This window comes from Glycine soja, chromosome 14 (assembly GCF_004193775.1).
Source record: "Glycine soja cultivar W05 chromosome 14, ASM419377v2, whole genome shotgun sequence".
Classification (NCBI taxonomy): Eukaryota; Viridiplantae; Streptophyta; class Magnoliopsida; order Fabales; family Fabaceae; genus Glycine; species Glycine soja.
The window spans coordinates 4417703-4432344 of NC_041015.1; the positions used below are offsets into that span (position 1 = coordinate 4417703).

General features: G+C 33.7%; 5 protein-coding genes across 6 annotated transcripts; 2 read left to right on the forward strand and 3 right to left on the reverse strand.

Moving 5' to 3' along the window:
* Window positions 1-121: 121 nt before the first annotated feature.
* On the forward strand, window positions 122-1129 carry LOC114384833 (copper transport protein CCH-like). Its single transcript, XM_028344631.1, has 3 exons — window positions 122-361; window positions 454-529; window positions 644-1129. Exons 1-3 carry the CDS (start codon window positions 353-355, stop codon window positions 787-789), a joined length of 231 nt encoding a protein of 76 aa, XP_028200432.1. The 5' UTR covers window positions 122-352; the 3' UTR covers window positions 790-1129.
* Window positions 1130-1495: 366 nt separating this feature from the next.
* On the reverse strand, window positions 1496-3760 carry LOC114384831. The gene is made up of 2 exons (XM_028344629.1): window positions 3647-3760; window positions 1496-2414 (listed from the first exon to the last, which is right to left on the reverse strand). Exons 1-2 carry the CDS (start codon window positions 3664-3666, stop codon window positions 1979-1981), a joined length of 456 nt encoding a protein of 151 aa, XP_028200430.1. The 5' UTR covers window positions 3667-3760; the 3' UTR covers window positions 1496-1978.
* Window positions 3651-4357, reverse strand: LOC114384832 (protein EARLY RESPONSIVE TO DEHYDRATION 15-like). The gene is made up of 2 exons (XM_028344630.1): window positions 4094-4357; window positions 3651-4007 (listed from the first exon to the last, which is right to left on the reverse strand). Exons 1-2 carry the CDS (start codon window positions 4299-4301, stop codon window positions 3838-3840), a joined length of 378 nt encoding a protein of 125 aa, XP_028200431.1. The 5' UTR covers window positions 4302-4357; the 3' UTR covers window positions 3651-3837.
* A 637-nt stretch (window positions 4358-4994) lies between these two features.
* LOC114384263 (arogenate dehydrogenase 1, chloroplastic-like) lies at window positions 4995-7596 on the forward strand. 2 transcript variants are annotated; one of them, XR_003660640.1, is made up of 7 exons: window positions 4995-5279; window positions 5370-5538; window positions 6124-6279; window positions 6690-6772; window positions 6892-6961; window positions 7047-7158; window positions 7321-7596. XR_003660640.1 is itself a non-coding variant. In XM_028343922.1 (7 exons), exons 1-7 carry the CDS (start codon window positions 5125-5127, stop codon window positions 7411-7413), a joined length of 801 nt encoding a protein of 266 aa, XP_028199723.1. In that variant the 5' UTR covers window positions 4996-5124; the 3' UTR covers window positions 7414-7584. The 2 variants fall into 2 exon arrangements, 1 of the variants encoding a protein (XP_028199723.1); XM_028343922.1 differs by having other exon boundaries at window positions 4996-5279; window positions 7084-7158; window positions 7321-7584.
* A 3391-nt stretch (window positions 7597-10987) lies between these two features.
* Window positions 10988-14041, reverse strand: LOC114384391. Its single transcript, XM_028344062.1, has 3 exons — window positions 13126-14041; window positions 11858-12265; window positions 10988-11448 (listed from the first exon to the last, which is right to left on the reverse strand). The coding sequence occupies exons 1-3, from the start codon at window positions 13992-13994 to the stop codon at window positions 11217-11219; spliced, it is 1509 nt and encodes a 502-aa protein (XP_028199863.1). The 5' UTR covers window positions 13995-14041; the 3' UTR covers window positions 10988-11216.
* Between the last annotated feature and the right edge of the window lie 601 nt (window positions 14042-14642).

The window sequence follows — 14642 nt, forward strand, 5'->3', positions numbered from 1 at the left end:
AGTTGCTTGTTTCATTCCTCTTCATCTTTGTTCACTTGTTTTTTGGCCAAACCCACAGGGACTTTGTGGTTGCCAACCTTACCGAATGAGTGGAGGCCAGTTACTCCCATATCAACAGTTAAGAATAAACTTTCATGCACCTTTTATTGACAGAAAGTGAAGGATTCCATCTTTCAAGTACAGAATCCGATTCTGTCTTCACTAATTGCTATTTCATATAAATATGGCTGTATGTCACACTGTGCCTAAAACATTAAAAATCACCCTACCCTTTTTCTTTCTACTTGCTCAAGACTTCTAACATCAGAGACATTAACTTTGCATCAATTTTCCACCCATAGAGACAATTAGAATGGCAAATGTGAGAAACTTACTAGCTATTATTTGATCCTTTTGTTTTCAGCTGTATATGGGACAGAAAACTGATCAAAGTTTCTTGTTGTGTGTCATCAGGTGGTGGAAGTGAAGGTTGGTTTACACTGTGACGAGTGTATCAAGAAAATTCTTAAGGCTATCAAGAAGATTGAAGGTAACTGATTAATTTCCAAAGGTCACAACTTTTGTTATGATGATCTCTTTGCTTGCTTTGGAAGCACAACTTCTTTCGGTTCCATGAATAATTTTTGTACCCGTGACCTTGCAGATATTGAGACGTATAACGTGGACAAGCAGTTGAGCAAGGTGATCGTTACAGGCAATGTCACAACGGAAGAAGTGATTAGAGTTCTTCAAAAGATTGGCAAGAATGCTACCCCCTGGGAAAATCCTCAACCCCAACCCAATTGCTGAATTCACAATTCCAGTTACCACTTATAAAACATAGCCTTAAAGTTTTTTTTTTCCTCAAGAAACATATAAATTAAGGAGTTATATATGGTATCACGCACGAAGTAAAATCATATCATCTATGTAGAGTTTGTTGAGGTTTATATTATATATCTATTCCAATTTTGTAATTTTCGACCTTTATCTCCAAATAAAGCATCTGATAAGAGGCATGAAAGGAAATAAGAAATCCTATTTATTTGTATACAGTCTATCTGTTTAACACAGTTTATCGTGACAAACGGAGCAACATAAATTGGATATTTGTGATTTGTCGTAGTACTTATCCAAATCATTACTAGCAGTGATTGTTGTTGTTGTATTTGTCTCACATGATATGCCTCTCATGCATCTATACTGTTGATGTTCTAGTATTACTAGAATGAAAACCAAGAAATGAAGGAGTATAGATGAAAATCTGCAGCGTATTAAAGAATACACTAGATTGCACTGAGAAGCTTTAGTGTGTGCATTTGATGAGATGTAATCACAACTCCACTTTTACACATTTATCTATTTTATGAAATAACTTCACTCTAATACAAAATTGGGAGGGTTAATTGAAAATTAATTTAACATTTTGATGATCAAGAAAATAAGGTCTAGGCAAGGTATTCATTCGTAGTGCATATTTAATATGTGTTTGGTTTATTGTTAGAAAATCCTCAAATGGTCGTTGAATAAAAAATTACAAATTATTACTTCTTACAAAACTTACATGAAAATGTATGCCCGTTTAAATAAACGTTAAACCAACTGCGAAGACCAGGTGCGTAAGTGAAACTCATTATCCACCGTGCGAAAGTTATTACGATGCAATCACAATCGTTAAATTTTATTGATTTTAAATCAATGGTTCAAAATTTTCTTTCTTTTTTATTTTATTTATTTTCTTTTTTCTTACTTTTCCTAATTTAGGCTTGTCTTCTCTCTTTCTCTTTCTTCCCAATTCCCATATTAATTCTCTCTCACTTCTCTCCGGCGGCGCCACCCTCACCGTCAGCCTCTCCCCTCCATGTCCCACAAATCAACCCAAGCACGCCATAATAACCTTTGATTTAAGACAGGAACAATAATCTCCAACAATATAATCCAATCATTAATCAATCCGAAATAGCCTAGCGAGGGTCCGCTGCAAACATGTCGAGCATCGTCAAGGAGGTCCTGGCGAGCCCGATACAAATGGCGGACCAGGTTTCGAAGCTTGCGGAAGAGGACCAGAATTTCCGACAGGAATGTCTGGAGCTGAAATCCAAAACTGAGAAGTTGGCGGGCCTCCTCCGCCAGGCCGCCAGGAACAGCAACGACCTCTACGAGCGTCCCACGTGCCTCCGCCGACGAGCGCTACGACGAGTACCTGGGCCTCCCTCCCATCGCCGCCAACGAGCCCATTCTCTGCCTCATCTGGGAACAGGTCGCCATTCTTCTCTCCGGTGCTTCCTTGGACGAACGTTCCGACGCAGCCGCTTCCCTCGTCTCCCTTGCTCGCGACAACGACCGTTACGGGAAACTCATCATCGAAGAAGGAGGCGTGCCACCGTTGTTGAAGCTTCTCAAGGAAGGAAGAATGGACGGACAGGAAAACGCTGCTAGGAAGAGGAAGAGAGAAGACAAGGGTAAATTAGGAAAAGTAAGAAAAAAGAAAATTTTGAATCATTGATTTAAAATCAATAAAATCTAACTATTGGAATCATATCGTGATAACTTTCTTACAGAGTTTTATTTATGCACCCTAGTTTCCGCCTAAACCAATCATACCTTAATTTGTGTATAGTTCGGTTGGACAATCACACGTTTCAAGGTTTAGTTAGATGAGAAGTAAGAAACTATTCCTTCTAGTAAAACGTCAGTTTGGTGGCATGGCAATTGAAAAACAGAGCTTATTTTGAAGAGGAACGAAACAAATTGTCATATTTCTTTTTGGACAAAGAAGAAAAAGAAAAGAAAATACCAGAAGTGTTTGATGTAAGCACAAGATGTAATTACTTGAGAGGAAGGTTTCACTGTCCAGGGTTAATGATAATATGTTTGGAAATCATGTGTAAAAGTATGTTTAAGGCAAAAATACTTTTAGAATTTGTGTTGTGTCTGATTTTCCTCTTTACCTACAATTAATTGTCAACACAGTGGCCATTTTGTTTTGGTCTCTAGTACATTAGGCATTGAAAACGATTGAAAAAGTATCTAGTACAATTTTTTTTTATAAAAATGTCATAAATAAAAAAAAATAAGATAGAACCATTAACGTAACAAAAAAGACAGAATTTTTTTAAAAAAGATATTACATAATTTATGATTCATATAATGCGATTCTACTTTTTGTTCTATATGCATTATTTATTTATCTGAAAGCCGCATTTCTAGTAGTTCCATTGCTTCCTTGTATATAAACTTCTCCAAGACTATTCCTAAGAGAAAAAAAAATTAAGATTCTATCATAAATTAAAATTAATATATATATATATATATATATATATATTAAATTAAGATAAATTAGACAAGAAAATTTTTAAAATATAAAAAAATTCATTTTATCATTGTGTTTTCTTAAGAGGTAGAGAAAAATGTCATGGGAAATGTAAAAAGATCTGAAGCCAACCCATTTGTCCGATCCCTTCGTCCGTTTCTAACCCCCGGAATAGACGGATAGAAAGTTCCTTTCCTTTTAGTGTAACGTGTAAAAAATAAACTCATCTCAATCAAGAAAATAAAACTTTTTGAAGCCTTGAAAATAATCGAATTAATTTGCCACGCCCATAAATCATACTACGATTATGTTATATCGGTATTAAAATTTGGCGAAATAAAATTTAGAACTTACAGCGTCGCAAATATCATCATCAAAGAAACTTGAGTTTATCTTTATGGAACATCAGAGTAACAAGAAGAAAAACACGAAAATAAAAATCTGGAAAATGTAAAGAAAGCTCTAAAGACGAAGTCATTGCGCTTGACACTTTTTTTTTTTTATGTACATAGCTGGTGGTGGTGGGGGAATGGGCCGGGTGGCGTCTACCTGGGCTGGTGAATAGCCCGTGGGCTCACCTTGGGCTTCACAAACTTAGGGGCCTTTTCCACATACCTCGGCGCTTCGGCCCATCCTCCTCCACAGCTTCGCCATTTGAGCACCCCCAACGACACCACCTCTTTCCCTTCCTTCCCTTCATTTTCATCTTTATCTTCTGCATCCATCCGAATAAAATAAATTAATAAGAAAAGCATTTGAATATGAGAGAAATAAATGGAGATAAGCAAGTAAGTGAGTTACGGAGATCTAGGTCAAAGTCGAAGTCGAAAACGTCGTCGTATTGGTACTGGGGATCTTGGAAGCACTCGCGGAGCCAGTAGTCGCGGAACCAGGGGGAGGAGTGGACGAGGTCCCACCATTGGTCGGAGAAATCCTCCACCGTCCGATAGGCGAGAGGCACGAACATCGGAGCGTTGGGATTCAAGCTCGAAGCGGAAATCACTTCCATTGAAGCAAACAGGATAAGGATTGGGAATAATGTTTGTGCTTATCCACTCCCTGTTGGGTGGGTATTTATAAGAGGACATAGAAGACTTGGGTTGGGTCGATTATTTCAACTACATTACGCACGTGACATGCGTGTGGTATGGATGGATAGATAACCCTGGACACGGTGTTCTCAGATTCAGCTTATGGGTTAGCTATTGGGTATGGGCCTAGAAGGCTAGACTTCACAACAATTCCATTATTTCATTGTTGACAAGGTTACACGTCATTTTTTTGTCTCGTTCTCATCTTCTGCTGCTCGGTAAACTACTACATATATAGATCCGTTTGGGGTGATTTCTCCTTTTTTGTTTTTAATTTTTTAAAAATTAAGATAGTTTTACTTTTAACTTTTGGTTCATTCTTTGTTTTTCTTTTAATGTTATAAATTAAAGATAAATAAAATGAGTTAATCATTTTATTTTATCTCAATATACTAAGAAATAATTATTGTGATAGAAATGACAAAACAAGAATGATGATAATAGTAATAATAACAATGATAATTGGGTGGAATAATAACAACAACAATGGTGACGATGATGGTTATGAATTTCTTTTTTTTATATCAAATATTTTCTTTTTTTAAAGACATAGACTAAATATTTCATTTGCAATATTATCTTAAAACAATCTTGTCCGAATAAATGCCAGGCGATTTTGATGGAATTAAAGTTGGACCTCAGTATAAAAGTTAGGCCTCGATCCGATCTGATGCTTTTTTCAGAATAGACCATATACTAAAACCAACAGCAAACATAGAAATGGAACATTAGAACCCAATCATGTCAACATGGTCTCTGAAAATTGGCGTAGTTGGGTTTGGTTCCTTCGGGCAATTTCTGGCAAAGACTATGATCAAACAAGGCCACACTCTAAGGGCAACTTCTCGTACTGACTACTCCCTCTTATGCCTCCCAATGGGTATCCAATTCTTCAGGTACATACATAAATCATCATTGAATTGCTTGAATATATGTACATAATAAATGGCAATCTTCATGTTGCATAATGTCATGTGTCCCTGCAGGGATGTTGCTGCATTCCTTGAGGCTGACAACGATGTCATACTCGTATGTACGTCCATCCTATCTCTCTCCGAGGTTCTCAGCTCTATGCCACTCACTTGTCTCAAAAGATCAACACTCTTTGTTGATGTCCTTTCAGTTAAAGAGCACCCAAGAAATCTTCTAATTAAGGTACTTCAATTTTTTACTAGCTTCATTTTGATGATCCCTCTAGTTTTGTTTGTTTGCTTTGGTGAGAATGAATTATTGTATGAAGGAAGAAATGTGTGAGAATACTAGTATTCATGGTATTTGAGTTTTATAAAAATGAATTGGTGGTAAAATTATATGGGAGGGGAAATAATCTAAGGGTGATTTAAGTTTTGTTGGACTTGTCTTTTAGGCGATATTAGGGAAGGTCTATTTCTTAATAATCCGTGATGGAAGGATTTGCTTGGGATGAATATTTGTATAAGCAAGCTACCTCCCTTCAAATTGCGATAGCTTTACCCATTACAAACTATGATAACTGATTTTTTGTCAAACTCTATAATAACTGAAAATTTGTATGCACAAGCTATGTTTCTCTTCTCCAAGCAGACCAAAATCAATAATGAATGGACAAATTTGGTGTTTTATAATCATGGGCAGCCAGTTATCATTAAAATGTAACAAATTTGTTAAACCAGTTTTACACAGAATAAGGCATCACAGAGAATTCTCCATTGTAATTTTCAATTCATGTTTCAAGGACATTGCTTCCATCTTTCATAACAGGTATTGCCAGAGGAGTCAGACATACTGTGCACACACCCAATGTTTGGACCAGATAGTGGGAAGGATGGGTGGCAAGATCTAACATTCGTATATGATAAAGTTCGAATCCGAGATGAAGCTATCTGCTCTAGCTTCCTCCACATTTTTGCAAGTGAGGTACGTTAAATGCCTTAGTCAATTGCCATCAATAACAAAACCTTGCAAATTAATGGTGCAGCCAATGAAGAATGAACTAATAAAACATCAAGTTAAAGCTTTGAATTAGCTTTGGACAATATCACCTTAACATTAGTTATATTCTAAAATCTTTTAGTGCAGAAAAAAAAATCACAACTCAGAAAAATTAATAGGAACATGGCACAAGTAGCATAGCCATGGGTGTATATAGAGGCTTCGCCAAGATATTTTTACAAATTAATCTTAGAACTCTCGCCCACAGCAAGTTTTTAACTGCCTCTTGGAATACTACTGCTTGGATTCCAAAAAAGCATGAAAGATTTTATTGAGACTACCTAACATTTATCCAAGGTGATTTATTATCCATTTCACCCTGCTTTTCTTAACAGGGCTGCAGGATGCTACAAATGTCTTGTGAGGAACATGATAAAATAGCTGCCAAGAGTCAATTTATTACACACACTATAGGCAGGTATATATGCTACCTTCTGCACTTTATAACTTGTGGACTTTCTATCAACCATGTACAAACACATATACTGATATGCATGCTCACTAGGTACAACTTTGGCCTTCTTTTTTTTTTATCAGGACATTGGCAGAAATGGATATCAAGTCCACACCTATTGATACAAAAGGCTTTCATTCACTTGTTCAATTGGTATTTATCTCCAATCATTTTTGTTTTCAAACTTTCCCCGTTCCCCCTCCAAAACCTTTCCTTTCATTTTTTGGTTTGCAACTAGGTATGGTATCAATGTGGTTCTTTACAACTTGTTGCAGAAGGACACCACCATCAGAGATAGTTTTGACTTGTACAGTGGATTATTCTTACATAATAGGTTTGCTGTACAAGAGGTATGGAACTGCCATCCAGATGGCTATTTCCCAAAATATAGTATCCATTACTGTCTACTTGTACTAGGAAAATATAGGCATTCACTCTATTGAAATTTGAAAATATTGGAAAGTAAAACAAGTAAATGTAGATAGAATCATTGAATTGTGCCAAATATGCAGTTGGAGAATCTTGAACATGCCTTGCACAAAGTCAAAGAAATGCTGGTTCAAAGGAAGAGTGAGGAGCTGGGTCTAGAAAAAACTGAATGTTGATGTATAATCCTCTTGTTGACAATGGTTTACTAATGTATAATCTCAAATAACTTACCAACAGTGGCAACATTCTTCACAAGTTTCATTATATTTTAATCCTCCAAGTACAGACAAATTTTTCACATAATAAAATCATGTGAAAATCTAATTGAGAAGATCGATTTCCATGAATCTTTATATCTACGTATGTTCTCCTCCTCCTCTACAACAGTAAATCTGCTATTAGCTGCTTCAAATAGTTTACAGCTGGTTCAGTAGGTTAGACATTATTAACATAATATTTTTTTTTTCATCATCATGATATTAATGCGAAATATCATTAACTTTGTTGATAACTAATTTTCACCAGAAAATCTATTGTCCACTTTACTTGAGGAATCTGAGTTTAATACTATCCAGACCATCGACATGTTAATACATAATAAACATGTTTAGGATATGGTATGGCAAGCACCCCCTTCCCCCCTCCCCCCAAAAAAAACCGTATTAATTTAGTGCTTTAAGTTTTACTGTTGAGTAAAAACGAAAGATGAAGGCCTGAATAGGCTATGGAGCATGTTAAAAGGATCTTTAAGATCCGTTTAAGCCCGGGGAAATAAGATTACGTCGTGTCCCTATATATTTTCTCTCCAATAATTTCTCGAGAGGCAAGGCCAGTTCTCTCTCTCTATTCATATGCCTTTTAAGTTCATTTGTTTCCTTCTCTTGGATACGAAGGCAGCTTCCCTTGGAAAAGCATTAAAACAAAATAAAATTATCATTATTTTTCACAAATCTGTTGACTGCATTTATGAATTTGGAGTACTAGTCACAATGAATTCAGTTTTTGGTTTGGATGAACATGGAATATTTCTTGGCAGAAAGTGAAGGATTAATCACACAAAGTAATTAGATCTGTTTAAATAACTTTTTGATTTGAGTGTTTTATAATTTCATTTTAAAAAGTAAACCGAAAATAAAAATGAAAATACATTTACTTAAAATTTTTAAAACATTTTATCTAAAAATATTTTCAAAAAAAGTCCAAATCTAAAAATAACAAATCAATGTTTTCGGTTTTTTTCAGAAGAAGTAAAAAATGTAATAATACCTAAGAATATTTTCTCCTAAATACATGTTTTTTAAATCTTAAAAAATAAAAATTAGTTTAAAATAATAAAAACAGAAAATAAACCATCAAACCAAAATTTACCTTAAATTACCAGTATGAGCTAAGGACAGGACATGATGAATTGGATGCATGATAGGTGTGGTGTAGGTGTGTATATTAGCTCTAGTATACACCAATATCATTCGGTCCGGAGTCTACAGTTTTTGCAGAAAGAAACATAATTTCCTTTTCCATAAATGCTAGCAAAAAGTAAAGTGAGAATAATCAGCATATTGTTTCAATTTTTATTCAAATATCGCCATTGTTTTAACAACAGAAATTTGTACTTTTGATTTTGAAATTGCCTCTATGCAAGTAGTAAACTTGCAAAAGTTAGGCTCATGGGATTAGTAGGACAACTAAAATTCTTTAAATTACATGCATGAGGAATATGCATCTTCTAACAAATATATCCAAGCAAGCAAAAAGAGGGTAAGACTCCTCTTCATCAATTTATATTTAAAATGAATTCCCGGATGTACTTCCCTTTCTACAAACCATTTTTCTACTATCTTTATCTAGCATTTTTGCCACATTACTTGAAACAAACTTCTACCCCTCATATTTGAGAATCCCTATATTACTCCCATACCATATCAAACAATACGATACATTTTTTTTTGTTTCAACAATTTGATGCATTTGTTAATGGAAGGTCACGGTCATTATACCTCCATCCTGAAAGAGCAGCTTCAACAGTTCTCCACCTACATCTGTCTACAAGATTTCAAAATAAACGCGTAAGATCGAAGTAGATATTTACGAAAGATCCATAATGCATAATGCAAATGCAAACACACACATAGAAAGAGAGAGAGAAATACAGTGACAAGATCGAATGGCAGTGGAGGAATCCATGGAATGAACAATCGGAATTTGCAGAGAATGAAACAACAGAATGCGTAAAGGGCCAGCAACTTATAGAGAAGAAATGAATGTTAACGATTTAACGTATTATTGCTGTTTTCTATGCTTAGAAATGTTCGCCTTGGCTCGTCACTTTCTTCATTCCACTTAGAATTGTCACACAAATCCGTATTACGTGTACGGCTTCCTCCCTTCGATGGATAATTCTCGCTTTCATCGGACACGGACATGAAGTAATATCTGACTTTTTAAAACGGAAATGAAAATGTATGAGCATGTACATTGTTTTCATGCTCGATATATGTAATTATTAAAATACTTTTATTTTATTTAATTTTTTTAAACTTAACTGCTTAAGTAAATAATATATTTAATTTTCTTAAAATTTATTTATTATTATTATTTTTGCACAAAAATATTTTTTTAATTATAAGACAAGTACAGAAATAATTCTGAGGAAGTGAGAAGGGAATTCAAGGAATCACATAAATGTACTCCCACGAGTTTTATTTTTATTTTTGTAATATTTTTAAAAATTATAATACTACTTTATTTTGTTATTATGAGTATCTTTTTTATTATTTCTATTTTTATTTTTAGAATTAAATATGTTTTTTATCTGTAAAAGAAGAAGAGTTTGCCAAAGGGAAAAGGAGAGGAGAAAAAAAAATATTTTGTGACAGTTAAAAGTTATTTGTATCTCAATATTAATTAATGGTGTTAAGTTTACACTCACAAAAGGATATTTTGAATATTTTAAAAAGATAAAAAATCAAAATAATTTTTTAAAATAAAGAATTAAAAAAATTAAATGATCAAAATGATGATTTAACTTTTATTTTTTGTTCCACCTAGACTTACATTTGAGGTTGATGCTAATGGGTTGACATAGCTAGGATATTAGTTTGCGTTTGGTAGGATGGGGATGCACAATGCATTGCACATGGAGATGTTTTAATTGTATAGAGGATTCTTTGATTGACACGAGGCACATCTTGTGCTATCTCACATTCATTAAGAATTAATAACATTTTTTCTTCTTCTTTCAAAAAAGCAAAGTTGTAACATGTAAGCTCTAATAAAGCAGTATTTCTCAATTACTACAATAATCTTCCTCTCAAAAAAATTACTATAATAATCTTCTCCAGCTACAGAAATAGAATTTTGATGTCTAATTTTAAGCATCCAAATAAATAGTATCATTCATTTCGGGAGGGGGGAAGAAAAGAAACAAGAAGAAAGGACCCATAGCCTAGATAAGTCAACTTATTCTAATTCTAACATGATCACATTAATTATTATCGTCGATAGCAGTTTAAATTTTCAAATTGGATAAGAATAGTCAGGAAAAATACTTTCTTCTATATTTTCCCCTAATATTTCTAGAATTAATGATCAATGTATTTAAAAAAATTAAAAATGAAATGTCCACACCAACAACGACACTCACAAAAACTTTAAATATATTATATTCATGTAAGAAGCAATGGACACATGACTCTGAATTAAAGAGGATAAATAGACTTTTCATCTTAAATAGTAGTAATACGATAACACAAACTTTTTACAATCAGTCATTAAAATTAAATTCCCATGGAAATGATCGGGTGTTTGTGAAAAATGAAAACAGACCAATAATTTCACTCCGTTATCATTTCCTTTAAAATTATAATTAACCACATGTTCAATAAAGCGAAGAAAAAAAATACATATTTGTGATATAATAAATTGGTTTCTATGGTCCAAATCAAAGTTGATTGATATATTCCTATGCGTGACTCCTAAGCTATGCAATTTTGAGGTAGACCGTTTCCCTGAACTCGAACCTCCTGGTTTCATGGTAGAAGGTCTTGTGCTTGTTAGGCCAATACGTTATCCATATCCAACCCCTTATCTCCCACTCCATTGTCTTCCCCACAGCACCTTTGTCCACTTTCCAACACACACTTTCTCCATACTCATCACCAGCAAAGATAACCCCTCCTTGCCTCGTGAAAGGACGATAAGCACTTGAGTACCTAATATGGCAGATCGAAGATTCTGATTGAGTCAGTGGAAATAATTTATTTCATGAAAAATAGTAAGGTAGAATATTAAAAAATGATTTTGTTAACATACACACTCTTTTATTTTATAATAGTATAATTGTGCTAATAAATTATAACTAGAAGAACATCTTAAAATATAAAATAATATAACTTGTTAATAATTCCATGCTAAAAAAATAAGAATTTATATGTTATCAAATGTTTATGAAATTTGTTAACATATTCATGTGTTAACAAATTATACTAAATAATATCTTAAATGCATATTAATGAAGTAACTTATTAAAAAACAAGAGTTTGTACGACAGAATATCCCACTAAAAAATCATCATATTTAATTATTAGTAATTTCATTAAAGTGACGTTGTATGGATAGTACCTGTCTTTGAACCATGATTTTGGGTTAAACAACGCAACCTTTGAAGGCTTTGTGGAGAACACTTCCTTGCCATCGGTGCTATCGTGAAGAAACCAGTTCAAGTTTGCACTGTAGCCATGAACTGATTGCTCGAATTTCCAGGGCTTTAAGCTCACAGTTGTGGACTCTCCTGCTGATACGCTAAGTCCTATGTAAGGATTTGGTGGCTCGAATGAGGCTTCTATGCCTTTCTCCACGCCAAACTCTATTCGAGGATTCTCTGAGGATTTGCCAACGGATACGGTTAATACTTGTTGTTGAATTGTGGGAGTGAGTTGCAATGAGATTCTTGAAGGGAAATGTTTTTCTGCTGCACCTGCTCCTCGTTCTCTCATCAGAATGTCATTTACCAGTTTGAAAACATCGCATCTTTCCACATAAATGTAAATATTGGTTAATTTAACATGATAAAGAATAAGAAAGAAAATCGCACCCACATGCATAAAGAGAAAGAAAATAATGACACAGGTGATATATTTTTAGTTGGGTGTTGTACAAATTTCAAAAAGTATATGCAATTGATCACTCCTCATTTCTTATCTCACTTTCTTTTTTCTCTCTCTCCAATATAGAAAGATGACATGTGATTGAAAATTAATTTTTCTCTCAATTTTGAGATAGAAATTATCATTTCTAATTTCTTGTCTCTTTTTTTCTATCTTTTCAGTGGAAAAATGACATTTGATTGGAAAATACTGTTTTCTCACTAATTTGTTGATTTTATTATGTTGAACTTGAGATACATAAATATGATCACTTTCAATTTTTTATCTCCTTTTTCTGTCTTTTCAATAGAAAAAATGTCATGCGATTGGAAAATAATATTTTTCTCGGATTTGTTATTTTTTTTTTTTTGAAGAGTCATTTTTCAATTGGAAGGATGCGAAAAAAAGTGGGCGCATAAAGATACCAGGTGATATTAAAGAATTATTACATAGATTCAAATTAGTCAATATGTACGTTCATAATTCTAACTAATCTTTATACAAGATAGAACTAAAAAATTTAGTTTAATTTACAAGAAAGAATTAACAATCCTTAAATATGTGTTATATAGAGATTTGTCAAAAATTAAAAATCATGATAGTCTTAAATTATATAATAATTTTTCGTGTCTTCTAAGATACAAAACTAAATTAGAAAAATTATGATATTAATTTATTAAATTGTGAGATTAACTAACAAAAATAAATGTTATTTTTTGAATTTGATAAATATTATTTGATTACCTTATGTTGTCAATGTTCACCACGATTTCAACCCACCTCTCTCTGATTGTGACTTTGTAATTGAATTGAAGAACACCTTCAAGCTGCTGATACTTGAGAGAGAATTGAAGCCTCTCATCAGCTGGGTGGTTGTTTGCATTCACAACATCCATGTTTATGACAGGGCAGTACAATTGAACTTTCCACAACCCAAACGTTGAGAACGCATAAGAAAATAGAGGAGATGGTGTTCTGAAGGTGGTGTGATCAGTGTGATGTGCTTCTTGGATCTCCACTATCCAATTTGTGATTGCAAGGTTCACAGAACGCATCCACTGCTCTTCCAAGTTGGAACCCAAGAGTTTCATCAGAAATTTTGATGCTTGCCTTGATTGACACCCTGCCAATTGTTCTTTCAAAGTGCTAAGGCAACCAGAACGAAGATCAGAAGGGGCTTCATATATGCAAACTAGGAACAAGAGGGTGAGAAAAGCAAGGTTGAAAATGTCTTGGAAGTTGGAAACAGAATCAAGTTTGGGGAACTTGATATAGGGAATAATACTGTGCTTGTTGGAGCCATAATGAAGGATCTCTTCTATGAAATTAACAAGGAGATTGGAAAGGGTTTCATCATCATTTAACCTCATGGTTTTGGTGCTAGGTTTGAAAGGTTTAGAGGTCCAAAGAGAGATGGGAATATTGAAGTCTGCCACAATGGCTAATGAGATTCTTGAGGATTGGTGATGATTTTTTGCTATGGTGAGATTAAGTGATGGCTGAGATGAGTTTGTGGAACATATGCTCAGGGACATGGAAGCCGTTTTCCATTCTGGGATTGGTGGAAGGTTTTGAATCCATGAAAACACATCAAGAAATCTGTAATAAGCCATGGCAGCAAATTAACCTAGCTAGCTATAACTCTATGGGTGTTGTCGTGTGGGACTTCATATATTTGGTGAGTTCTCTATTTAACAGATGAAAAGCAAATTAGTAAAGATTCTTGTTGGGCGCAAGAAAAGTCAAAAGTAGTTGTGCATGTGATTAGTACAACGATTAGCACCTGGGAAAAGCAATGATGGATTGTGTGTACTTACAAGATAAACTGATTATTTGTGTGTTCTATGCACATGTGCTAGTTGTCTAAAAATGCATGATTATTCTAGCATGATTACAAAATGCAATAATAAAAACAAAAGAATGATGATTATTTTACTTATTTGGATAGGCATGTTCCACTTCACTAACTAACCTTGTCCGAGTTTAAGTTAAATTTTACAAATTTAAGATTTAGAAATTAGACTTATAACATATTCTGAAATCAAGTTTAAACTATATTTCAATTTATCTAAAAACAATATATATCTCAAACCAATTTAGTGTTTCATATTCTTTTAAAATGTATATGCTTGTTTTTCAAAATAATTATGTATTAATAATAAGATTTCTGAAAATAGTTAATAGCACATATAACATAAAATGATAATATATTTTAATATTATTTATCTTGAACTATATACCATACATTATACTTTAATTTA

What these genes read in the sequence shown, in the direction of transcription:
- LOC114384833 (XM_028344631.1), top strand. An exon ending in GGCTATCAAGAAGATTGAAG is followed by an intron (nt 530 to 643) that starts GTAACTGATTAA and finishes GTGACCTTGCAG; the next exon opens with ATATTGAGACGTATAACGTG.
- LOC114384831 (XM_028344629.1), bottom strand. Translation starts at nt 3,666, where the DNA reads ATGATGATATTTGCGACGCT. An exon ending in ATGATGATATTTGCGACGCT is followed by an intron (nt 2,415 to 3,646) that starts GTAAGTTCTAAA and finishes TCCTCTTCCTAG; the next exon opens with CAGCGTTTTCCTGTCCGTCC.
- LOC114384832 (XM_028344630.1), bottom strand. Translation starts at nt 4,301, where the DNA reads ATGGAAGTGATTTCCGCTTCGAGCTTGAATCCCAACGCTCCGATGTTC. An exon ending in CGACTTTGACCTAGATCTCC is followed by an intron (nt 4,008 to 4,093) that starts GTAACTCACTTA and finishes GGATGGATGCAG; the next exon opens with AAGATAAAGATGAAAATGAA.
- LOC114384263 (XM_028343922.1), top strand. Translation starts at nt 5,125, where the DNA reads ATGTCAACATGGTCTCTGAAAATTGGCGTAGTTGGGTTTGGTTCCTTC. An exon ending in ATGGGTATCCAATTCTTCAG is followed by an intron (nt 5,280 to 5,369) that starts GTACATACATAA and finishes GTGTCCCTGCAG; the next exon opens with GGATGTTGCTGCATTCCTTG. An exon ending in TTCATTCACTTGTTCAATTG is followed by an intron (nt 6,962 to 7,083) that starts GTATTTATCTCC and finishes AACTTGTTGCAG; the next exon opens with AAGGACACCACCATCAGAGA.
- LOC114384391 (XM_028344062.1), bottom strand. Translation starts at nt 13,994, where the DNA reads ATGGCTTATTACAGATTTCTTGATGTGTTTTCATGGATTCAAAACCTT. An exon ending in GTGAACATTGACAACATAAG is followed by an intron (nt 12,266 to 13,125) that starts GTAATCAAATAA and finishes TTATGTGGAAAG; the next exon opens with ATGCGATGTTTTCAAACTGG. An exon ending in AAATCATGGTTCAAAGACAG is followed by an intron (nt 11,449 to 11,857) that starts GTACTATCCATA and finishes CTGCCATATTAG; the next exon opens with GTACTCAAGTGCTTATCGTC.